Source organism: Lissotriton vulgaris, chromosome 1_1 (genome assembly GCF_964263255.1).
Source record: "Lissotriton vulgaris chromosome 1_1, aLisVul1.2, whole genome shotgun sequence".
Taxonomy (NCBI): Eukaryota; Metazoa; Chordata; class Amphibia; order Caudata; family Salamandridae; genus Lissotriton; species Lissotriton vulgaris.
Window position 1 is genome coordinate 260,550,361 of NC_141685.1, and position 26,075 is coordinate 260,576,435.

General features: G+C 44.3%; 2 protein-coding genes across 2 annotated transcripts in view; one reads left to right on the forward strand and one right to left on the reverse strand.

Moving 5' to 3' along the window:
• MMACHC (metabolism of cobalamin associated C) overlaps positions 1–1,350 on the reverse strand; it is a 54,379-nt gene extending 53,029 nt beyond the window's left edge. Inside the window, exon 1 of the mRNA XM_086952278.1 lies at positions 1,217–1,350. Within this exon, the coding sequence (XP_086808404.1) occupies positions 1,217–1,291 (75 nt within the window). The 5' untranslated portion in view covers positions 1,292–1,350. The remainder of the gene's footprint in view (positions 1–1,216) is intronic.
• Positions 1,351–1,412: 62 nt separating this feature from the next.
• LOC147746874 (uncharacterized) overlaps positions 1,413–26,075 on the forward strand; it is a 290,318-nt gene continuing 265,655 nt past the window's right edge. Inside the window, exon 1 of the mRNA XM_086952279.1 lies at positions 1,413–1,488. The gene's annotated coding sequence lies outside the window, so the exon portion shown is untranslated. The remainder of the gene's footprint in view (positions 1,489–26,075) is intronic.

Sequence of the window (26,075 nt, forward strand, 5' to 3'; positions counted from 1 at the left end):
GCCCCTGTAATCAGATCCTTCGGGTTTGAGTTAACATCATACGCCGATGACACTCAGATTGTGGTCTCGGTGCTCCCGGGGACTGAGAGGGAGGTGGCAGGCAGGTTTCAGGATTGCATGTCGGCAGTCAGCTCTTGGATGGCTAAAAGTTGTTTAAAACTGAACTCGTCAAAGACTGAGGTGATCATTTTTGGCACAAGTACCAACCTTTGGAGCCCTAACTGGTGGCCCACTGATATGGGGGCCCCTCCCATCCCTGTTACAAAGGTGAAGAATTTGGGGGTCGTTATCGATAACCTTCTCACCTTTAAACCCCAAGTCAATGCGCTGAGCTCCTCAGTACATTACATTCTGAGAATTATCAGAAAGGTTTTACCGTACCTCCCTGAGGGCTGTAGAAAGACGGTGGTGACTGCCCTCGTTTTATCACGCATTGACTATTGTAACAGTCTTTTTCTTGAGGCACAACAGGGAGTGCTCAACAAGCTTCAAGTTCTACAAAATGCGGCTGCCCGCCTGATTGGGGGTTTGCCCAAGTTTTCCTCAGTCTCTAAGGAGCTGGATAAACTGCACTGGCTTCCGGTACGGAAACGAATTAGGTTCAAGGCCCTTTGCATTGTCTTTAAGGCACTGCATGGCCTTGGCCCAGTGTTTCTTCAAGATCTTTTTCAGTGGTATAAACCAGGTAGACAACTGAGGTCGGCCAGTCTGGGGCTGGTTAAAACCACCCGATTCAAGAGGGCACGCTGGGGTGGAAGGAGCTTTGCCAGGGGAGCTGCGAAGGCGTGGAACTCCCTCCCTCTCTCCCTCAAACTCAATACAAATCTCCTGGCATTCAGGAAGGATCTAAAAACATGGCTTTTCTCCCAATAAGTACCTAGATCTTTGCTTCTCGGGAACTATCACTTTAGCGCCAGGACGCCGACCGGTATCAGTGCGCTCTATAAGTGTAAAAATAAATAAATAAATAAAAATGTTATTGTATGCTTTGAATGAACACATTCCGAGAACTTATGACAATTACTTGAAGCATGTGCTTTCACCACATAAGTAATATACACTTCCCGTACCTTTCATCATAGACATAAAAGACACACTCCACATGCTGCTGCTCGTAAAGAAATGATAAACGCCTCCTAACAAATACTTCCTGTTAGAACCGAGAACGGGCTACAAAGAAAGGCTTCCGTTAACCCACACCATTTGCTCTATGTACCTTGAAAGGATATACTTCGAATCCTAAAGGTGCAAGAAAATCTCGCACGGCCTGTTCCAAGGGCGCTGCCATCATACACACAAATCCATGACGCAATTCCGGTTGCGCGCAAGGCCAGACGGGACCTGAAGTTGTTTCGCGATCTAGTCCCTCCTTATTGCTGCAGTCGTGTTCCTTTCGGGACTACAAGAACCATCATAGCTTGCGTACGAGCGGGATCACTGTTGCTTGGAGCTGAGACGCGTTTGAACGCATCCTACGAGCGCCGCCAGGTAAGTTATTCTAATGGCCGCTGTTATTGTTTGTGAAGCCCCCCCCCCTCCCGTTCCTTGTCTTACGGTGTACTCCGGTGCTGCCGCGGGAAAAGGGGGGATGGGGTGAGGGAGAGAGGATGGTGCCTCTTTCACGAGGGGGGGGGGGTGGGCTCTGTCAACAAAATTATAAGAGCAGAGTGAGCACCCTGTGCAGGCGAAACTCCCCATCTCTACTGAAGGGTTCCAAAGATGCCCGTTTAGCGGCGCTGATCCCATTTCTTATGTTCGTCTATTTTATTTATTTTTTATTTTTATTTATGCGTTTTTATATAGTGCGGACTTTACCCGAAGGCGTCAGAGCGGTTCACAATAGGAACAGAAAATTATAAATGAACAAATTACAAAAGCAGACGATACATTACATGAGGTAAAAGTGACAATTGTGAGCAAAAAAAATACATGAGGTAGCAAACCGTGCAATACAGGAGGAAAGAGTGACAAGTGTGCAGGTTACAAGAGAAAACAAAGTACATTTAGAGGTAATACACTGCAATATATGCTAGACACAGAGGCACAAGAACAAATGTTACGTAGGCAAAGGTGGCACTTGTGCAAGTATCAAAAGCAAACAAAATGTGAGAGGTAGCAAACAGCGTGTTACAAGAGAAAAGGTGCGTGTGCATGTTACAAAAGAGAACCAAACACAGATACAAGGAACGACCCCTTTGAAACCATTATTTTTAGATTTGGGCAAAAGAACGTGTTGTATCCTACCCATGCCACCCCCTTGCACCCATGCGCATGGTACCTTCCTTTCCCCTGCGCGTGACCCTTTCCAGCTGCTCCCCTTCCCATTGGTTCTCCCACATTCCATTGCTTGCGCCAGCTGACTCCGTTGACACCAACTGTCATAATTGATGTTCCGTTCACCCACGCATGACCACTGTGTGGGGCTGTATTAATAAACCTTCTTCACTTGATTCCTGCCTGCTGACTACTTCTTAACAGTGGCGACGAGGTTAGCGGAGGAACTACAGCCTCACACTGTGACACAGCTGATCGATTCTCCTTCTGCTGCATCCGGTATTTCTACGAATCATTGAGGCAAACCTTCTTACCTGAAGAATCCTTTGCCTTCGCCCCGTGGTTCGTGAAGACTGAACTGCACGGCTGCCCTGGGTGAAGTGGCCGCGTATCTTCTTTCGAGATTTGAGTATCTCGCAACGACCGGTTGCTGCGCCACACGGAGGTAGGATCACTGCTGTGCTTTGGGGATTCCTCTTCGTGTGTGCCTTCTTCGCGCGTCGACGCTCTTCCTGGGTTGAGCTGTCCATGACGCGTTCTGATTCCTGTCAACGGCGCTGTCCTTTCCTGGCGCTTTCATTGCGCGCATTCCTGTCAGCTGTTTTCGCGCCTGTGACTCATCGCATCTGCGCATGCCTGGTGACGCGTGACGTCACTGAAACGCAGCGCAGGGTGCCATTTTGAAAACAAAAACTCTCGTTTTCTTCAGGCTGGTGTTCGAGCCTAGCCCAACCTTCGTGTGATTGAGTCTGTTACACCAAAGTCAAAGGAGTGTTGCAAACAACGGGTCTTGCTCGTATCCATGCATTTAAATAAATAAGTGTCACACATTGCAAGCAGCACGTCATTTAGCCTTATCTGTTGACTGAAGGCTCACCTGTCTCAAGGACTGTGTTCAAAACATTGAAATTCCTGCAGGGTACATCTTTGACCCTTACTCAATCAACCGTCATGTGTGCTCTCAGTTCCTTGAATCTTTCACAACCTCAAGCATTTCTACCTCTTAAAGGTGCACCGTGCATGCCTTGGAAAGAGTGGAAAGAGTATTTTGTCAATTACATAGAGACTGTTGAGGATGATGATTTCACTGCGGAAAAGAAGAAAAAGGTGCTTTTATACTGTTTGGGTCCTGGGGGCCTTAAGACCTACAATAACATTGAGAAGAAAGTGAGAGCAGGTGATGATGTTTACCAACATGCCCTTGATGATCTCAACGATCACTTCACGCCCATTGTGTGTGTCGCTGTTGATCGATACAAGTTCTCTAGAAGGAAGCAGGGAAAAGATGAGAGCGTGGAGGATTATGTGGCTGCTCTGAATAACCTGGCCCTGACCTGCAGATTCGGGGCGCTGCAAGAGGAGTTTGTGCGAGATCAAATTATAATGCACGCAAGCAACCCTAACATCCAAGATAAACTCTGGGTCAATGGCGAGGCTTCCTTGAAGGAGGTTGTTGCTCTTGTCAAGAAGGCTGAACTAACTGGCAGATGTGCCAAAGCGGTGATTGATGAACCAGCTGAAATAAAAGCTATCAGATCCTCCAAATACAAACAGAGAGCAAACAAAAAAGAAACGGTTCATGATCATCACAAGAGGTGTGAGTCTACCAGACCGAGATATAGCAGTGATAGACGCATGAATACTAGAGACAATGATTTTCCTGATCTCAAATGCTATCGCTGTGGGTCTCCAACTCATCTTGCTGACTCAAAAAAATGCCCAGCTCTACATCAAAAGTGCTTGTCTTGCGGCATGACTGGACACATCGCTAAGGTCTGCAACAAGAAAATGTACAGACAACACCGACAGGTACGGCAAATACAGGAAGAGAGCGATTCCACCGAAGAGAACTCGGAGTACTCTGACTCCGACAGTGTCAGCTATGTGTTCTCAATTGAATACGACGTGTTAGATGTCACGCCCACAAAGAAAAAAAAACCCATGTGTGATGTTAGTTTGGGAGGGGTGACAGTCAACCTGATGGCAGACTCTGGATCGCCCTTCACGATCATCAACGAAAACATTTGGAAGCAATTCACGGATAAAATAGGATCAAATCTAGAAAAACCTACAGTTGTTGCTAGAAGCTACACTGGAGACAACATCGAATTCCTAGGAACACGTGATCTAGAATTTGAATTTAAAAATCGAAGAGCATTATGCCGACTGTATGTTGCAAAAAAAGGCCCCTCTGTCCTCGGCTGGAGTGACCAAGCTGATCTGGGTATCATGCTCGACCCCAATAGTGAAGATCCTGTCTTGTCCATTAATGACTCCTGTAAACTGGCCATTCAAAAAGACTTTCCCGAAGTGTTCTCAGGAAAAGTTGGTCTGCTTAACAGTTTCGAACACAAAATTGAATTAAAGGACTCAGCTGTTCCTTGCATTCACAAGGTAAGACATCTACCAGTATCGGTGAGAAGTGATGTACAAGCAGAACTCGACAAGCTTGTTAAGAATGGCATCATAGAAGCAGTGGAATCTGCGGAGTGGGTTTCCCCCTTGGTTGTTGTCAAACGCCCCAACGGGAAAATCAGACTGTGCATCGACCTCAGGGACCTCAATAAGAACATTATTGTTGACCAATATCCCCTACCACGCATTTGTGAAATGTTCAGTGCTACCAATGATATGAGTGTATTTTCCATAATTGACTTAAAATCTGCATATCACCAAATTCCACTGCATGCAGATAGTAAAAAATTCACCACCTTTATCTCACCCTTTGGTTGCTTTCGTTTTACCAGGGTACCTTTCGGATTAGCCTCTGCCGCTGCACTCTTCCAAAGGGTCATGACATCCATTCTGGAAGGTGTTGATGGTATCAGGTTTTTCCAGGATGATATCCTGGTCATGGGCAGCAACCAATCGGAACACGACACACGCCTTAGGCAAGTGTTTAGCAAACTTAAAATGCATGGTTTGACAGTGGAATTGGACAAATGTAAAATTTCACAGGACAAAGTGGTTTACCTTGGGCACACTATCAGCCGTGATGGGATCAAACCCAAACAGGGTCTAGTGGATGCCATCCTCAATGCCCCATGTCCCTCAAGCAAAGAGGATGTTAGAGCTTTTCTCGGCTTGACGGAGTATTACTCAAAATTTATAAGGAATTTCTCTGAAAAAACCTACAGCATAAGACAACTATTGAAAAACAAAACCAAATTTGTCTGGTCATCGGACTGTCAGAACACTTTTGTTACCATCAAAAAAGAAATCAGTGAAGCGCCTTTTCTTAAAGGTTTTGACCCCAAAGCAGACATCTACCTCACCACAGACGCAAGCAACAAAGGCGTTGGAGCTGTGCTAGCACAGAAGGACTCATCTAATCAAGAGTGGGTGGTAGCCTTTGCCTCCAGGTCGCTCACATCTGCGGAGGAAAAGTATTCCGTCATAGAACGCGAAATGTTGGCTTGTTCGTGGGCGCTCAACTACTTCAGAGCTTATGTGTGGGGTTACAAAATCCATCTCCGCACAGACCACAAACCGTTAGTTAAGATTCTGACAGCCTCAGGTCTACAAAACGCTTCACCAAGACTCAGCAAAATGTCGATCAAGCTGCTGGATTACAACTACACTGCAGAATATTGGCCAGGAGTAAAAAACAAAATCGCGGACTTCCTCAGCAGATTACCTCTGCCTCACACGGAAAGCATAGTCGCCCAAGAAGAGGAGGAGAAGGTTGCTCTACTTTTCAACACGGACCTGGATGGAATATCAGCAGAAGAATGGGATCAACACATGTCGCGCGACTCCACTCTGCAAATGGTATGCCAATTCATCAACTCTGCATGGCCCGACAAGCGCAACCTACAAGACGTTGTTAAAGTGTTTTGGGAAACCAGGAATGAACTCAGTTTGGAAAACGGCGTGTTGTACAGAATGGGGAAAGCCATAGCCCCTGCCACGCTCAGAGACAAAATCCTAAGTTTGTGTCATGTTGGCCACTTAGGCATCACCAAAACCAAGCAGCGTGTCAGAGCAAGTTATTGGTGGCCGGGTATTGACAAGCAAATAGAAGTCCTGGTCAGGAACTGCTTGGAATGCTGTGACTCAGACAAAACACTCAAAACGTCAAAAGTCAGTCTCTCTCCGATTCAACCCCCGCAAATGGCCTGGGAGAAGTTGGGTCTGGACATTGTGGGGCCTGTTGAAGGTCATGGGGGAGAAATCAAGTACATTTTGGTGGCGATAGATCACTTCTCCAAGTGGCCAGAAATTAAGATTGTAGAAGAAATTGACAGTTCCAAATGCATTGAGTTCTTGGACAAGCTCTTCCTCAGTGAAGGCTTACCAAAATCCGTCCTCACCGATAACGGCCGGCAATTCTGTTCCGAGGCATTCAAATCGTTCCTGGCTAGGAACTGCATCACCCATCACACCACTTCTGTTTATCACCCTGAAGGTAATGGCCTCACTGAACGCTTTAACCGTGTCTTGAAAGGACACATTCAACTATCTAGAAATGCAAACTTGAATTGGGAAGAGGAAATATACAAACTCATCTGGGCATTCAGAATTGCTCCCTGTGCAAGCACTCGCACTGCTCCATTCATTCTCATGAGAAGCAGACAGCCCATGAGCGTTGATCTAGGATGGATGTCTGAATCTAAGCAAATCGAATGGTCTCCCGAAAACATAAGGAAAAACATCATCAAAGCACAGAAGTACTACAAAGATTGGTATGATTCTAGACACGGTGCAAAAGATCATTCATTCAAGGTTGGCGATCTTGTTAAAGTTCGTTTGGAAAAAAAAGTAAAGAAGGGAGAAAGCAGATTTACCGCCCCACTTCACATTGATGAACTGTTTAACAATGCGGCAAGACTCAGTGATGGGAAAGTCTGGCACATGAGCAGACTGGCGAACTATCATCCCAGTGACAAGGCCCAGTGTCACCAGCAGCATGTTACTGTCAACAATGACTTGTGGGTAGATGTTGATAAATCTAATACTGATGAGTATAATAGGTCTAGAAACAACAGCACACGTGACCTCCAACCCGACTCGGACTCTGATGATGGCCATTTTACAGATCGGTCTGCAGGTGCCCATCCCAGCACTTCGACTTGTAATCGGAGTTGTCAGGATGACCCTCATTCGGATTCTGAAGTGGTGTCTGATGGTCACAGACTCAGTGGTAGGTTCGGCAGATCTGGCTTTGACTCTCATTCGGACACCGAATGTGCACCACACGTACCTGCGACCTCTGGAAGGTTTGGTAGGACCATTCGCAGACCCAAGCGTCTGGATGATTATGAATGTGACTAATTACCCTACTGTTATGCACCTCCTGTTTACCTGTCACTGCTTCCCGTGGCGCTGTTGCCAAATCTTTATAGAGAGGAAGATGTGTTGTATCCTACCCATGCCACCCCCTTGCACCCATGCGCATGGTACCTTCCTTTCCCCTGCGCGTGACCCTTTCCAGCTGCTCCCCTTCCCATTGGTTCTCCCACATTCCATTGCTTGCGCCAGCTGACTCCGTTGACACCAACTGTCATAATTGATGTTCCGTTCACCCACGCATGACCACTGTGTGGGGCTGTATTAATAAACCTTCTTCACTTGATTCCTGCCTGCTGACTACTTCTTAACAGAACGATCTCTGACTTAGTCCAAATTTGCCCCTTGTTATATTGGGTGCGGCTTAGAAGGACCCCCGAACTATCCAATTATGCATTAGTTTTGGATGAGCTAATTAGTTTGAATGTAGCCAATAAAGTAAAATGGCTCAACAATTTTAAAGAAGTTGGTGGTATGTATAGGTCTGGGTGATTGTTAGACCTCCCAAACTCCCCCGTCAAAACAAATTGTTAAAAAACTTTATTGGGATTGGGTTGAGGCAAATGAATTAAAGAACCCAAATTGGGGTTCCCTGACGAATAACTTCCTTGACCACAAGCCCCTCAGGAAGTTAGAGTAATTTTTGGATTTTATTCAGACCCCCTGTGATAGAACTTTATTTTATTTATTATTTTATTATAGAGTTTTGTATAGCGCGAACAAGACCCGTGGGTATCAGAGCGCTTAACATCGAGGAAGGTTACACATTGACAGTACAGTATCAATTATACAACAAACAGATATGAGGTAGTAAAAACTATGGCTATAAATGGTGTCTAAATATATATATTCCAAACAAATGTGCAATTAGCAAAACAAGGTGAGAAGGCTTAGCTTATATCACGATCCTTAGCAATCGATAAGGTGAAGTAGAGGTTATATAGATTGGCTGTGAAAAACCGTTATGAGTTCACATAGGACTGTGGTAGCCATAATGATACAGCCGAGGCTTGTGTGTGGAGTCAATCTCCTGTCAGTGAAGGTATTCAATAAGAGGCCACCTTTCAGCTGATGCAAATGTACATACCAGCGATCCATTGGCTTCCCTATGCAAGGTATTTACTCATCAGGAGGCTTTTCACTTCACGTTTGAATAGTACAATATTTTGAATCTTCCTAATGCTTGGGGGTAGTGAATTCCAGACTCTGGGGGCAGCTCCGGAGAATGTTCGATCATAGGTCTTTTTCTTTCGGAAGATGGCTGGCCTCAACAGCAGCTCCTTGGTGCTTCTAGCTGGTCTGTTTCCTCCCGATAGCTTAATTTTCTTGGCTAGGTATCCTGGCATGTTATAGTGCACCGCTTTGTGAGTAATACATGCTATCTTCATTTGAACTCTGGCCTCATACGGTAGCCAGTTTAGTGCTTTCAGGTGGGGAGAAATATGATCAAATTTCCTGGATCCAGTGATGAGTCTTGCCGCAGCGTTGAGACAGGCTTTGAGTGGTGCTGTGGATGTTTTAGGTAGGCCAGTTAAGGTAGAGCAACCATATTCGATCCTGGATATCACTAGGGATTGTATAGCCAATTTTAGATCTGCCTCTGAGATGAATGGTTTTAATTTTCTTAAATAGCTCAGATGGAAGCGGGCACTTTTCGCCATTGAATTAATCTGGGCTTTCATGTCGAGATTCTCATCTAATGTGATTCCTAGTGATTTAGCTGAGTTGACTAGGGTTGGTGTGCAGTTTAGCGCAGTCACCAATTTGGTCCATTCCTTTACTTCAGGGTGGCTCCTTGGAGGTGCAATTAGCAAGAATTCTGTTTTCTGGGCATTTAATTTCAGATGATTCAAAGTTAACCATTGCAAAGCCATCTTTAGTGTCTCATTCATTAGATCTATGTCATCAAGGGAGGCGATCTTTAAGTATATTTGCTTGTCGTCTGCATACATGTGGTAGGATATCTTTGATTTCCGAAGAATGTCTGTGAGAGGTTCGACATACAGGTTGAATAGATCTGGGGATAATGTTGAGCCTTGCGGGACCCCAATTGCATTAGGACAGAGGGGTGGGATTGCTTGGTTAACCAGGAATCGTTGAGATCTGTTTCTTAGGAAGGAATTGAACCATCTCAGCACATTTCCGGACAATCCCATCCTGTCCTGTAGCCTGATCAATAGTGCTTCGTGATTTACCGTGTCAAAAGCAGATGACAGGTCCAGGAGAATCAATAGGCATGCCTGATTTTGGTCTAGGGCTTGTAGCGCGTCATCAACAATATGCAGAATCGCTGTTTCCGCGCTGTGCCCTGCTCTGAACCCCGATTGGCATTCATCTAGTAAGGAGAACTTGGTGATGTGTTGATTCAATTGACTCTGCACGCATTTCTCAATTAGTTTGGCCAGTAAAGGGATGTTGGTTACTGGTCGATAGTTGTTCGGATCTGCTGCATCCGCTGTCGGTTTTTTGATTATTGGCACTACTTGTCCTGTTTTTAGGCAATCAGGGAGGATCCCTTGTGTAAGTGAAGCGTTTATTATCTTCGTCCAGATTGGAACCACAATGTGGCGGATTTGTTTTACACATTTTGCAGGTAAAGGGTCATGATAGTGGTTATTTGGTCTGATTTCGGACAGCGTTTTGGCGATCTTGTCCTGGTCATATAGTTCAAATGTGTCCCAATTTGCTTTATTTTTTGTCTTGCTACTCTCCGTTGTCATGCAGGCCTCGCTCGTCGGCCAAGGTTGGGTCGGGAGGGTAGCCGCGGCGTTTTCGAGCTCTACCTCTAGCGCTTTGGTCTTCTCCGAGAAAAATGAGGAGAATTCCTCGCAGCTTAAGGGAGTTTTTGAGATCTCTTGAGTTGATTTGGCTAGTTTATCTGATTGCTGCTTTAGGATCTCGAAGAGTTTTCTTGGTCTGTTTTTGGCATTGTCAAGTTCTGCTCTTATAAATTCTTTTTTGGAGTTGATTACCTTTTTGTTATACTCGTTTCTGATTTTTCTGAGGGCTTTCAACTCTGGTGAGGAAGGGTGTTGTCTCCATTTTCTTTTGGCTGTTCTCAGTTTGTGCCTGTCCTCATTCAGAGACCCACTAAACCAAGGATTCTTTGGCTTATCTGGGATTCTTTTCAGTTTTAGTGGCATGGTTTCATTGACAATATTTCCAATTGAGGTTAAGTAGTGATCGGTCAGCTCGCTTACATTCTGCATGTCGTTAGGTGGCTTTAAGCCTCTCTCGCAGCTTTCGACCAATAGCTCCATATTCGCCTCTTTTATATCTCGGATCCATTTTTTGGACTTGGGGGGGGGGGGGGTTGCACAGTCCTCCCCTTTTTCACTGTGGGGATCACAAATGTTATGGCGTGATGGTCAGACCAATCACACAGGTCTATAGCGCGGATTGATGCCTCTTTGTTTCTTGAAATAATCCAATCTAAGGTCGCTCCTTGCACGTGAGTAGGTTGGGTGCATGCTTGTGTGAGGTTTAGCTCGGCGAGGAACTCTTTAAGCGAATTAACCAGTTTGTCATTGCCGTCGTCCCAGTGTAGATTAAAGTCTCCCAGGAATATGTTGTTGGCTTCTGGATCGGAGTTGGCCGTTATGATCTCTATTAGTTGCTCTGTGAATTTAGCGTTATCTCCTGGTGGATGGTAAAATGCATGCAAGTTGCATTTTTGATTGCTTGATGATCTTATATTCAGACCAAGGTATTCACTCGATTCTAAGGGGTCGGCTTGGATCAGGTTGACCTCTATCTCTGATCGGTGAATGCAGGCTATACCTCCTCCTGTTTTCCTTAGCCTATCTAATCTCACAATGTTATAGTGAGGTGGTACTAAGAGATCAATGGCGGGAGAGGATGATTCCTTTAGCCATGTTTCCGTAAGGATTGCCAGGTCGATTTCCTTATTGATGATGAGGGCTGCTATGTCTGATGCATGTTTAGTTGCTGAACGACAGTTGAGTAGAAGGCAATTCAAGGGTTTATCCGAGTTAAGGAGGTTCCCATATTCGGATTCAGTTGCTGTTAACTGAATATGTTGTAGATTGAGGTGGATTGCTTTCCTGTCATTCTTTCTGGATGTTCTATTAGAATCAATTGGTACTGTTTTGATTCTCTCCTCACTCCCCCGGGCCGGTTGTTCATAGGTTCGGAGTAAGGCCAAGGTTTCTTCGTTTGACACGGGGTTTATCCTGTCTGGTCTATTGAGCCTATTCTTTCGAGACAAGGCCATCTCGTCATTCCTTTTTTGTGCGGAGAGTACTAGGTTCTGGATATCCGAGACCTTGGAGTGCGTGCTTACCGTCATCTCCCACATCTTTTCGATAGCATGTAAGATTTTCATCGAGCCTTGTGCCAGGTTGCCTGCTATTTTCTGGAGCGCCTTAATTTCTTTCTGGTTTCGGGGTGATTTCTTAGTGTGGAATGACCTGCCAGTTCGGGTTGTGCATTTTGTTCTTCTTCGTGATTGATCTGTTCTCATTCTCACAGTTCTATCCTTTGTATCCTCGGTTGGGTTGTCGCTTCCGATTCTATTTGAGATGTCATGCAAGTTATCGATATTGTGTGGTCCAAGTAGTAAATTTGTGGGTGGGGATCTATCAGCCTCTGGTATCAGATTTGAGCGAGGTATCGGGTCATGTAGTGGCTCGCTAGGAGCTGAGGTATCCTCATCAAGCAGATTTGCACCGACTGGTGGCGTCATCAGCTCTTCCCTTTGGACCAGGCCCTGCTCTTCATTAGCCAGATTGGAAGACCTCTCTGTCCTTTCTGTCTTATTCTCTAAGGTTGCCTTCTCAATTTCCGTTATATCTCCAAAGCTGGAAGTTTGAGTGTTGTGGCCCCCGGGTCAGTTGACGTCTCTAGTTATAGTATCACTGTTGTCACGCGTGACTTCATGCGGGGTCATGGGTAGTTGGTATCTTGGTCTCTCCAGAGTTTCTTTTACTATTAGGAAAGTCTTTTCAAATTCCTCAAGGTCCCTATTGGCTGCTTGTATCAGCACTATTCCAGTTTTATATAAAGTGATGCATAGTTCTGCATTGCATCTTCTTGATGGAGAAGTCATTATTTTTGTGCCATGAGGGATGTTTTTCATATCTTTTATGAACAGCATTTCTGTGAGGGCATTGCGCCATTTCGCTGTTTTATTTGTGTGGAAAATCAAGTCATTCATTATGGTGCCTTTAACTATATCAAAGTATGGGTCGGCGAACAGTATGTCGGGGTTTTTTCTCAATGTGTTATGTTTGAACTTTTTGGCAGCGTTTTTGGATAGAGTAGAAGGATATTTTATACTCTGTGTTTTAGGGCCTGTCGTCACTCGGCATCTTTCATCCATTTTCACTTCCTGTTGTCAGACTATGTTGATTTGATCTGAATTGATCCCTTGCAAGTGTACAGTGGTAGTCACAGTATTAGCAAATAGATCAAGTACCAAAATTTCGTTTCTGAAATTAAGATATGGTATCCTCCCCCTCAATTCATTTAAGGAAGGGTGGAAGGGAAGGAGGGAATCTAACCCAGGGGTCGCAAAATGTACTCGCCCGCTCGCAAATGCGAGTGAATTTCCTGAAGGGGGGCGAGTCAGTTTCAAGGCCTACTTGACCGGCCTGGCGAGTGCTTATCTGGCACTGCAGTAGCAGGTGAAGGCTCTAGGGGGCAGTATTACAATGGCAGCAACATCGGCATTCTAGTATCAAGTGCACGCGGTGCACGGTGAGGGCTCTAGGGGGCAGCATGCACGCACCACCTAACTTGGTGGTGGTGGTGTGGTGCACTGCCTATTGTTTCTGTGGTTCCCAGGGCCGTCAATCTTGTAGCGCGCGAAAGCGCTACCAATGACGGCCCTGGCCTGCCCCAGAAACTGTGCTGCTTAAAGTGAAGCAGTGACTCAGCACTCCTCCACCCACGCTCTCTTCGGTGGAGCCGGGATTCGGGACAGCGTGCAGGGCGATTTGGAGGTGAGTCTGTTTTTATACATTGTTTTGCTGCAGGCCTTATGTGCAGAAACCTCTTGTGGGCCGTTTAATTTGAATATCCAATTGCACATTTTCCAGGTCAGGCCAAGAGAAGGGAGTCTCCTAGCCTTCTATGAAACATGCTTATTTTTCAACTTCAGGTGTATCAAAATGCAGTAGTCACTGACGAGTTTTAGGACCTCGACCCAAATTGAGGCATCGGACTTTTTCATTACAGTGCACAAGCTTAGATTTTGGGTGAAAGTGCAAAGAATCTGGAATCCTCAGTAGCTTACTTGACTAATTACACCACACGAGTTAAACAGTTTCTGTCCCCCATACAACGTAGGTTCAGTAACATTTTGACTTACAATATCCTTCGATCTTCCAAAATGCAAAGCTCTTTAATTAATTTTGTGGCGCCATAGCTTCTTGCCAGATCACTGCCTCGGACTTTGACTAAGAAAGTGTCTGCACGTTTAGTTGGCTGTGGCGTTTGACGGTGCTGGGTTGGGTGACACACAGGCATGATATCCGTTCGCTCCAGGGCCCGCTGTTACTGCTCTTTTAATTTGTACCCATAATCAGTTTTTTTAATTCTCTTTTTGATGTGTTCAAACGCAGTGTAATGTATTAGGCTGTCCTTATTTGCATAGAATTTTACTGTGATTAGGCTTTGCATCAGCTTGTGCGTGGTCTTGCAGAGCTGATCATGCACAGTGTACCACGCACACACTTAATGTTGGCCTTATTTGCTCTTCTCGCATGCCTGTTTAAATATTTTTCAGCGTCTCCCTTCCCTGCGTTGCTTATTCCTCTATCAGACACAGAGCTGTACAATTCCATTTAGTTACTCTTCAGGCACCCCTTTAGGAGCAGAGTGACTGCCGCCCTATTGTAACAGTGGGGGCATGTGATGACTTAGTTAAGCACTTCTGTTGTGTGATTTGGAAGCATAGACCCAGAATAAGTACTGCAACCACCCCAATATTAAAATGTTATTTCTAAGAGTGATTTTACCACCGTGATTTGCAGATAAATCGTTCCAAGGCAGCTCCTCAGTTTCCTCTGTAGATAAGTTAGTATTTATTTTGGAGATTGTATAGAGAGGATTTTGTTCCTAGAAGCAACAATTCTCTTGTAGTAACGACAGACTGCATTGTGCTTTCCAGCCATTATGCTGTCACAACTGTAAAACTGATAATGTGGGAAGTACTTGCAAGTAGTGGGGAATAGGACAGGGGTAACCAAAGAGGACAGGAAAAAAAGCAAGATTGCAGAGAAGACAGTCTCCAAAGGCAGTGTTCGAAATCTTATTAACATTAAGTCTCAGATTTGCAACATTTGTCTGACTTTGTTTTGTATATCTGTTTTACCCACAAACCATCTAAACAGATATATGCAAGTTGCATTAGAACATTGTGTGGTGAATTTACTATGCTGTAATTTGTGAATATTTGTATGTTTCCCTCACCTTCACTGCTGGATTTTGCTTGCAAGTAAGTGTCACTCATCACCTCTAAGGTGTGGATTGTTCACTGATTGTGTGACCGCTAATTACCACAGCCCCAGTTTCCCCCCCAAAAAGTAAGTTTAGGCCCAGAGTTATTAGGTTGTGGGGGGGGGGGGGGGGGGGGGGGGGGGGGGGGGGGGGGGGAGTGAGCTTCAGCGACATGATCGTAGATGTTGTTTCCGTAAAAAAATGGCTCAATTAATTGCAGGGAACACAGCCTCAGCTGTGCTGCTAGAATCCACAGGGTAGACCCCCAATGTCACATTAAAACTAGAGTATATTGGTTTGTCAGTGCCTATTTCTGAATGCCAGGAGTACGTTTTGGGAATGATTACGGTTGTGTCCAGATCAGAGAGATCTGGTAGCTTTTATTTTTGCTGCATGCTGGTTATTAGGGAGCAGGATTTTCCATTATGTGACTGTGCCTGACCGGAGACTTTTAACTGTTATATGCGTGCCTGCCTGGATTAGCAGTGTTGCAGCTGGCCCGCTGGTGATCCCATGTGTCTGTGGTGGGTAAGTTGACCTTGGTCCTTGCCTCCTTTTCTTTTGTTAATCTTGTTGGTGCATTGCTGTGATGTAAGTCCACCTTGATCCGGTCTTGGGAATTCAGAACAACTGGTTTGTTCTTAGTCCAGTGCCAAAATGAAAGCTGTCCCATATGAGAGAGCAAACTGTTAGAATGGCACACGTGCACCGAGGAGCAAATGCAGTATTATTTGTGCAAGTCAATTCTGAGGGCAGTCTGAGTGAGTTTTGTTGTGAAAGTTGGGAAATTTCCATGACTTAACTGAGGAGTGAGCTTGCACAAAGCAATTTATGAGTAGCAGATGTTCAGAAATTAGTTCGTTTCGCTGACATAAAGGGCTGCAAATGCACAATTTTGCCCCATTATTTTACTGTTTTTCTTGCAGAGACCCCCGAATGGTTTGAGCTTGCTCACTGACTGCCCACTGGCCAACAAACCGTGCCTACAAGCATAGTCTTCCCTTTGGAACCTTATAAGTATTTATTGCAGCACAAATAAATATCCTTGGTGCAACAACATCAACTGTTGCATTTCGTTAAACACTTATAAGGTCCCAAAGGCGAGACCTATTGCCTATGCCAATGCTTAGACCATCTTAAAATTGTACTGAGAATTTTTGTGTTTGCTTAGGGTTTGCACCACCGCTTTGCATCCATTCAGAAGGGTAGTATAAGAAAAACTTTGATATCACTTTGATACACACATAAGGAGGTAACTGGGTGATAAATTAATAACATTTGCTGTTAATTTGGTTGGCCAGCGTTTTCTTGGGTTGTTGGCGCTGCAAATGTTTTGAAAAAAAGTCATATGCAATCAGTTTGTGGGTCGAGTGCATTGCTGTTAGGTCGAGTAGAAAAGTCTACTCACTCGACCTGCAGGTCAAGTAAGATTTTTTAGATTTGTCGAGCCCTGTAACCTAAAATGTCCAGGCTGTTCTTGCCCGAAAGAATCTCTTGGCCATTTTTTGTTTGCATGTGTTGCATACAAACAGACGAGAGCAAAATGGCTGAAACCTGTTTGTAGGGAGCTAGGAGTCAGGGACCACAGATCAGCAATGCATATCATTTTAACCAACACTTCTTCCATGTATATTGTTTGTGGGGTAGCCAAATATATGGCAAGTGCTTGGTTTACCAGGTCGAAGTTGCTACCCAATGTTTGATCAGTTCATCTAGGAAAAGAACCTTTTATCATGTCCATTTTAAACTTTTTTTATGGATTTGTAATACTTATAATATTGTCTTATGTATTTTGTATGCTTGAGTGTTCGTACTTTTATGAAATATTTTTCGAATAAAGTATTACAACAACAACAGCAACGACAACAACAATAATACTGCAATAAATGGCATACACTCCAACCACACGAACACACTGGGAAGGCACTTCCATAGTCATGGAGAAAAGAGTTTTCAGTGATGGGAGGTCTTCCTTCAGATAATAGAGAGGGCGTGAATTACATTAGGAGGTGTCTTTGGAGGAGGAGAACTATGAGGTCCGTTTTGAAGACCTGGGAGGAGGAGGTGGTCCGGAGCTGAGGCGGAAGTGAGTTCCATATTCTCACCGCGTTGCCTGAAAAGGATTGGGCCATCGATCTTTCCATCTTGAAGGTGGGAGGTTCAAGCAGTAGATTTTCCGAATTACTTGAAGGTCTAGAGCCTCCAGAGAGTTTCAGCTTGTTTGCCAGGTAGCGAGGAGAGGAGGAGTGCAAGGCTTTGTGGGTAATACAGGCAGTCTTGAGATAGCTCTAGCCTCGATGGGAAGCCAGCGGAGGGTGGATAACATCGGTGTGATGTGGTCGCTTCTTTTGGCCCCATAAATGAAACGAGCTGCTGAATGGAGAACAGATCTAAGGGGGGACAAGTGGGAGTTGGGGAGGCCAGTAAGAAGAGAATTGCAGTAGTCCAGTCTAGAGAGGACCAGCGATTGCACCAGGTTTTTAAGGTCCTGCTCCGGGAAAAAGCGACGAATTCCCCAAAGAAGGCGCAATTGGTATCGAGCAGACTTTGCAATGGAATTGATGTGGGTGATTAGATTGAGTTTTTTGTTGAGTATGACACCAAGGGATTTTGCGCTGTCGACAATGATGGGTTTATTGTTAAGTAGATTCATCTGATCCATCCATGATTGAACCGGGGGAGGAGAGAGTGAGGAGGAGAGGAGGAGGAATTCAGTTTTGGAGGGATTCAGAATTAGTTGATGAGTTGACATCCAGTTTTGAATGGAGTCGAGAGTGGAGCTTAGGATGGAGAGATCGTGAGTGGAGGTGACCTTGAGGTAGATTTGAGTGTCATCTGCATAGAGATGATAGTGGATCCCGGATTTACTTAGGAGATTTCCCAGTGGTTCTAAATAGAGATTGAACAAAGTGGGTGCAAGTATAGAGCCTTGAGGAACACCTTGACCTACCGCCACAGGAGATTAAAGACTGTTCTCAATTTTGAGCATTTGGGATCTATCTGAGAGGAAGGAGGCAAACCATTTAAGCACAGTGCCCTCCAAGCCCATTCTCTGATGAAGAGTGTGGAGGAGGGTGTTGTGATTGACAGTGTCAAAGGCTGCAGAAAGGTCAAGGACAATTAGAAGACAGGACCCCCCGAATCTAGTATCCTCAGCGCATCATCAACCACTTGCAGTAGGGCTGTTTCAGTGCTGCAGTTTTGGATGAAGCTGGACTGACAATCGTCAAGAAGATCATTGTCCTTGATATGACAAGAGAGTTGTTTCCCTGCACATCTTTCTGTGATCTTCGCAAGAAAGGGTAGATTAGTAATGGGGCGGAAGTTGTTGAGGTCTTTCGCATCAGCAGTGGGTTTTTTAAGCAGAGGTGTGACCTGCCCAGTTTTGAAGGAGACAGGAAGGGAGCCTTGACAAAGGGAGAGGTTGACCAGAGTGGTCCAATGGGAAAGGGAATGGGTGTAGAAGTCCATGGCAATGGCACAGGGGATGGGGTCCAGAGAATGGTTGGAGGGCTTTGTTTCACAGATGCACTTGAGGAGGTCATCTTCAGAGAGGGGGTCAAAGTTCTGCCAAATGGCTGAGGATTTGCGCTCCTCTGGAGGGGTAGGATGAGCGACCAGATCCACGATTGATTTCACTTTTTCATCGAAGAATATAGCGAAATCTGTTGCTTGCTTTGTAGAATCCTCCAACTTGGAGGTTGGGGGGGAGCAGTTAGGAATCTTGATGAGATTGAATAGTTTTTTGGGTCTATTTTTGGCTGAGTCAAGAATGGTTTTGAAGTGCGATGCTTTCCCAAGGAAGATGTGCTTGTGGTACTTGGATTTTGCTGAGCGAAGCGTGGCCAAATTATCTGTGGAGGGCACTTGCCTCCATTGTTTCTCCAGGAGTCTTAGCTGCTTCCTTTCTTCATGGAGGGATTTGTTGAACCAAGGAGCTGAGGGAGTAGGCCTTATCTTTTTGCTTTTGAGTGGAGCGACGTTATTGATTTCGGCTGCAAGGACTGTGAGGCATTGGGAGGTGAGTTCGTCAACATCTAGGTTCGGATCTGGCCTTGGAAGTGATAACAAATCTGATTCACAGAGGGGTCCGACATCAATATTTTTCGCATCACGGAACCAGGAGGTAGCCCTCTTAGGTTGATAACGGGTTATAGAGTGTGATAGGTGAAGAGAGAATGGGATGAGGAGGTGGTCGGACCAGTCTACATGAATGGGGGTAGTGATAGAGAGCATGCCTGCTTTAGAAATAACAAGGTCCAAGGTTGAGCCCTTCGAGTGTGTTGATTCTGTGCAGTGTTGGATAAGATTGTATGCAGAGAGGAAGGTGAGTAGAGAAACACAGGGGTGTCCCAAAATAACACAAATGTAATATCCTATCAACTACTGCAAAGCTTAATGCAACAAAGTGCAACTTAGTTAATCACACAAACATGAGATACCGATTATGAGAGAGGCAAGGTAGAACTAAAGGTAGGGGAACATCCTTTACAACGCAACTTTTACCACGCAGTGCCTTTACGACGCAACTATTACAACGCAAACCATTACAACGCATTGCGCTGGGGGGCGCTCTAGGATAGGGAATAGATTTAATTTACTATCCAACACCTTCCCTAGTGTCCACGGGGACTGGAGTTGGAATAGTAAATTAAACTATTCACTATCCAGCACCCCAAAGTGCAATGCGTTGTAAAGGTTTGCGTTGTAATACTTGGTTTGTAAAAGCATGCGTGGTAAAAGCATGCGTTGTAATGTCATACATCCCTAAAGGTATATTGTTACACGTTTAGTATAGTAATCATCTGCATCAGACCAACACATTAGCTCCAGAATTAATAAACAGTCTATTGTCAATGTAGTACAAAATATTGTGAATATTTATTACATATAGCTGTCTGGAAACAGTTTGCAATTTGTAATGTATTTAAAAACATATGCTAATCAACATAAGTATATACGAATCACAAAATGTAATAATCAATCACATAATACATAATTACATAGAGTACATAAATGGTATAAAAAAGATAAAAAAGAATCTGGAACAAACAAGTGTCGATGCGGCGTTTCGGCTTTTTGTGAATAAAACGCCTTCTTCAGGACAGATTCTGCATTGTTAAAAAAAAAAAACACAAAATTACCAAACCATAATTGGTCACAGAGATTCCTTTTCTTTTTTTTAAAAAAGCAATACAATATGCTTAATCTAGTAAGCTAATTACGAGGGGCAATTTTCTTTTCTTGATTTAATGCTACAGTTATGCTCCTTCGTGTTCTTTTACCACCAACATACATTTTGCTCAATACCTTTTAATGCCTCTCTCTCTCTAACTTTATACTTGAGAAAGACTTAGATCTTCCATCTGTACAAGCCACTATTTATTCTAATGTGTTCACCATAATTTCAATATGGTACGTACCTCAATGTTAAAAACAGGGGGGATGTATTAGATTCAGTCATGTACTGGAGTTGTTGCGCTATTTCTTAATTCTTTATTTGATAAGATCGTTCTGCTGGCATATCCCATCGATTTAGGGGACTGTAACGTATAAGAGTATTTTTGCAGTCAAATTTTACTTAATATCTTTTATAAAATTGCAATTCGTTATTCAAATTTGTCATTTTTACCTTTAACAAGTTGATGCCAGCTTTAAGCTGTCCGGGGGAGCCACCGATAATGTGTAGAAAGATTTTTTCTCAATTAAAATTCTATAAAAAAGGGGAAGATAACTTCATGAAGGGCTCTATACCGGTGTGTATGGGTGGTTGGCATGAGTCGGCACTCACCTTTTATATAATATGGCAATCACTGCAGCCGAAGGCCTTCTTTTTGCTATGGCACTACGGGCTTGGGGGTTGACCTCCCTGCGTTCAGTTACCAAATCTGAAAAAATAAGCGATGTCACTAGTACTCTGTTTATTATTAGCTATCCTTGTGACAAGCTGAAAGTATACACACCTCCTTTTCATTAGGGTGAATCTTGTACCTGATAGGCTACTAACAATCCCTGTTTTATCATGGCTCGTATAGAGGGTATATAGCCCCTTTGTTTACATTAAAAAAAGGGCTGCATATAAACATTTTAGGCATTCGTGAGTAAATGAGCCTTCTCTTCATGTTACTAATTTTATTAAGCATTCCAACGGTTCGTTTAAGTTAAGTAGGTATCCATTGATACCGTATGGATTCAATTAATTTGGACATTCGTTTTAAGAATTGACAGATAAATATAACTACACCTTCGGTAATATTTTATAGTCACAAACAATCGATTATTAGCAAGTATCTTGATTATATTGGTCATGTTACTAAACTCCAGATGTTATTGGAGGTTATTTAAATTACTTAATTGCTGTTTTTAAATGGTCCTACGGTGTAGCTTAACCTACAAAGTACACTTACAATTCTCCTAACTTATGATGAACAGCAAACGGCCTACTTGCACTCACCTAGTATCAAAGGTTCGGCCTCCCTGCTCCTCGACTGGACTGGAATCTCTCTGTTTTCAAAGCGCGTTTGTGCCATGTACGGAATAAATCGCGCTTAAATAGTCTAACTCTTTTCATTGGTTGTGACTGACCCCTTTCTGATTCGTCCTCGTCTTGTCCAATAGCGGTCTTAATTATGAGTAAGCCGCGCAGCTTGTTGATACTCTGGTTTAATGCGTGTGCGCTGATTGGAGGGCGACACGAACAAAAAGGACAGATGGGCTTAATTTATAACGCGCTGTCATAGTAACCGTTTAGCATTATGTTTGCGATGTTTTCGTTGGAGGTCAGTTCTATCGAGCACAGATGCTGATAGGCTTGCAGGGCTCGAGAAATTCACTCGACCGCTCGCATTTGCGAGTGAGATTGATTAAGGACGAGCTATTTTTAGGTCCTACTCGCCCTTTCTGGCGAGTAGGAATACAAACTTGACACTTGACCTCTGCCTCTGAAAGCAGAGGAAATGTGACAAGAAAGCAAGATTTAAAGGCATCTTTATTGCTCACGAAGTAAATGAGCAATAAAAATGCTTTTAAATCTTGCTAGCTTGTCACATTTGCTCAGTTTTCAGAGTTTGAGGTCAAGTTCATTTAAGTTAGGTCGAGGAGATTTTGTAGTTTACTAGACCTGCAGGTCTAGAGCATTTTATATGATTTGTCGAGCCCTGGCTTGTTGTGGAACGCGTAACTATGGTGACTAAACCACACCTTTTAGGCACAATGTCATCGTGATAATAGCAATGTTTTGATTGGCGGTCAGCTCGAGCAAGCAAAAGTGCTGATGGACTCGTTTGTTGCTCTTTGTAAAACGCGTAACTATGGTGCCATACGGTATCAATGGATACCTACTTAACTTAAACGAACCGTTGGAATGCTTAATAAAATTAGTAACATGAAGAGAAGGCTCATTTACTCACGAATGCCTAAAATGTTTATATGCAGCCCTTTTTTTAATGTACAGAAATGGGCTATATACCCTTTATACGAGCCATGATAAAACAGGGTTGGTTAGTAGCCTATCAGATACAAGATTCACCCTAATGAAAAGGAGGTGTGTATACTTTCAGCTTGTCACTAGGATAGCTAATAATAAACAGAGTACTAGTGACATCGCTTATTTTGTCAGATTTGGTAACTGAACGCAGGGAGGTCAACCCCCAAGCCCGTAGTGCCATAGCAAAAAGAAGGCCTTCGGCTGCAGTGATTGCCATATTATATAAAAGGTGAGTGCCGACTCATTCCAACCACCCATAAATACCGGTTCAGGGTATAGGGCCCTTCATGATGTTATCTTCCCCTTTTTTATAGAATTTTAATTGAGAAAAAATCTTTCTACACATTATCGGTGGCTCCCCGGACAGCTTAAAGCTGGCATCAACTTGTTAAAGGTAAAAATGACAATAATTTGAATAACGAATGGCAATTTTATAAGAGATATTAAGTAAAATCTGACTGCAAAAATACTCTTATATCTTACAGTCCCCTAAATCGATGGGATATGCCAGCAGAACGATCTTATCAAATAAAGAATTAAGAAATAGCGCAACAACTCCAGTACATGACTGAGTCTAATACATCCCCTCTGTTTTTAACATTGAGGTACGTACCATATTGGAATTATGGTGAACACATTAGAATAAATACCGTATTTTCCGGTGTATAAGACGACCCGGCGTATAAGACGACCCCCTACTTTGCCAGAAAAATTTTAGGTTTTGTGCTATACTCGCCGTATAAGACGACCCCCCCACTTCCAGCGCAGCATAGCCATTCCGAGAATGTACCGGTATTTTGAACTTACCGTATTAGTCTAGTCCTCCTCCCTGTGGGTGAGCAGTAAGGCTTTATCAGTGGGCAGTGGGTACCTATAAGCGTTTATTTTACAAACTCAAAGACTGAACGCAAACAAATTGGTTGTATAAACAATCTTGCTTTACTCGGAATATTTTTTATTTAAAACCATATCAAAAACTGTCACTTCTGAATATACCGGTACGGTACGGCAAACATAAATTACGTAGTGCATGAAACAGTGCAAGTGGATTAAACGTTCCATAACTTCCCATAAATCCAAGCGATTTCTACAGGATTTACAACGTTCCCTTTAAAAGCCTTCAAAATCCTCCTCTTCGTCATCTGATCTCATAAGTAAGTCAATGAGCTCTTGTGGTACATCTGTAAGGCAGTCATCGTATGGATCTTGTACCAATTCCGTATCAGATGATGTGGTCTCTTCTTCGGCATCCTCTTCACCTTCCCACAGATAGTCGTCCTCCATACCATCTAATGAATTTGATATGCCACACTTCTTGAAAGACTCTATTACAGTCTCTGCATCGATGTCGTTCCAGGCCTTTATAACAAAGGTGCACAAAACATCCAACTGTGGAGCACGCATGCTTCCTCCTTTTGTGAATGTTTTTTCACCGCTAACCATCCACTCATTCCACTGTTCTCGGATGCGATCTTTAAATGGCTTGTTTAGGCACACATCCAGTGGCTGCACCAACGATGTCAGTCCTCCAGGTATAACTGCAGCATCCGTTTTTAGTCTTGCCAGCCTTTGCTTGGTGCTGGGAGTTAAATGAGCCCTGAACATATCCCACACCAGTAGACTACGCCTTTGTAGAAGTCCACCTGGTCGCCTGCTCCATACGTTATCAAGCCATAGCTTTACCCCTTCTTCATCCATCCATCCTTTCTCATTCACATGCACAAAACAACCAACAGGAAACTTGAGTTTCGGCATTGTTTTTCTTTTAAAAATAACCATTGGTCTCAGTTTGCCACCATCAGCTGTGCATGCAAGTACCACTGTGAAACTGGACTTCTCATGTCCTGTTGTTTTATTAAAATTGTCTTTTCGCCTTTTTGATGGACAGTTTTGTTGGCAATCATATCAAAATTCATTGGAGTTTCATCCATGTTTCCGATGCTACTTAGCGCATAGACATGTTCATTGCGCAGCCTAATAACGTAGCGATGGAAGCTATGCATTTTGGCATCAAGATCCGCAGGTAATTTCTGGGCAATTTTTGTCTTTTGCCGCAATACCAGATTATGCCTTCCCAAGAATCTGGTACACCAGGATACAGTGGCCTTAAATCTGTGGCTGAGATCTGGATTAGATTTGGCCCACTGAAGTGCAACCAATCGGATTTTATTTCGGGTCACGACATACCCGCTTTGCCGATGCTCGGCCACCATGTCTGCTACATGCTTTTCCAGTTCTGGCCAATGTGGGGTGCCTCTTCTTAGTGCACACTTGCCTCTTGGCATACTACGCAATGCTTGCTCATTTGCTCTCCAGGCCCGAACCATCTTTTCTGTCACTCCATATTGTCTAGCAGCAGCACAGTTATTATGTTCCGTGGCAAAAGCCACAACTTTAAGTTTGTAACTGGCTTCATATTTCCTTCTTCTTGCCACTGCTGGAGCCTTGCTGAGTTCTTGACTGCCAGCCATTTGCACTGGATGCGCTGCAGGAGCCTTGCCGGGTTCTTCGCTGTCTGCCATTTGCACGGAATGTGGTGCTGGAGCCTTGCCGGGTTCTTGACTGTCAGCCATTTGCACTTGATGTACTGGTGCTGTACAGTATGAACAGGTGCAGAGACTGTCTTCAACACCACACGTACGGTACGGCAAATACGCTATCTGGTCACGAGACTGCCTTTCCTCTTCGCAACAACCAGCCAATCACGGCAAGTGCTCTACTGCCTTCGGTAACATTCGGGAACATTCTACAGTCCCCTTTCTATGCCACGCCCATGCCAAGGGGAGAGGTGCGCGTGCCAAAACGTGCCAAACGTGTCAACACACTGGGCGCTGCCATCTTCGGCGCTGGCTGCCCATTACCATGTACCGTGTTTCGGACGTCCTGCTGCCTCGTCCTGCTGCCTCGTCTGCCTGGAGATGTGCAAGCGGTTGGAGGCGCGTGTACAGCGGCAGCGGCAGTCGAGGTAAGACTCATGGCGCCATTTGCTCGCTTGTGAAGCGGTTTGACACCTTCGAGTGAAGTCCTTGCTATGAAAAAAACGCTCGCTTTCGATACTTCATGGCGCGGGGCCTGGGTGTGGACGTTGCCAGGGTCGGTGGCTGTATTTTTTGACATAAGGTGTGTTGTTTCTTGTTATTTCCTATTGTGAAGCGGTCTGACACCTTCGAGTGAAGTCCTCGCTATGACAAAAAAACGCTCGCTTTCGATACTTGCACAATTCATGGCGCGGGGCCTGGGTGTGGACGTTGCCAGGGTCGGTGGCTGTATTTTTGGACGTTGCCAGGGTCGGTGGCTGTATTTTTTAACATAAGGTGTGTTGTTTCTTGTTATTTCGTATTGTGAAGCGGTCTGACACCTTCGAGTGAAGTCCTTGCTATGGAAAAGCGCATGAAAACATACCATAAAATTTTGTACCCGGCGTATAAGACGACCCCCGACTTTCCAGAAAATTTTAAGGGGTTAAAAAGTCGTCTTATACGCCGGAAAATACGGTAGTGGCTTGTACAGATGGAAGATCTAAGTCTTTCTCAAGTATAACGTTAGAGAGAGAGAGAGGCATTAA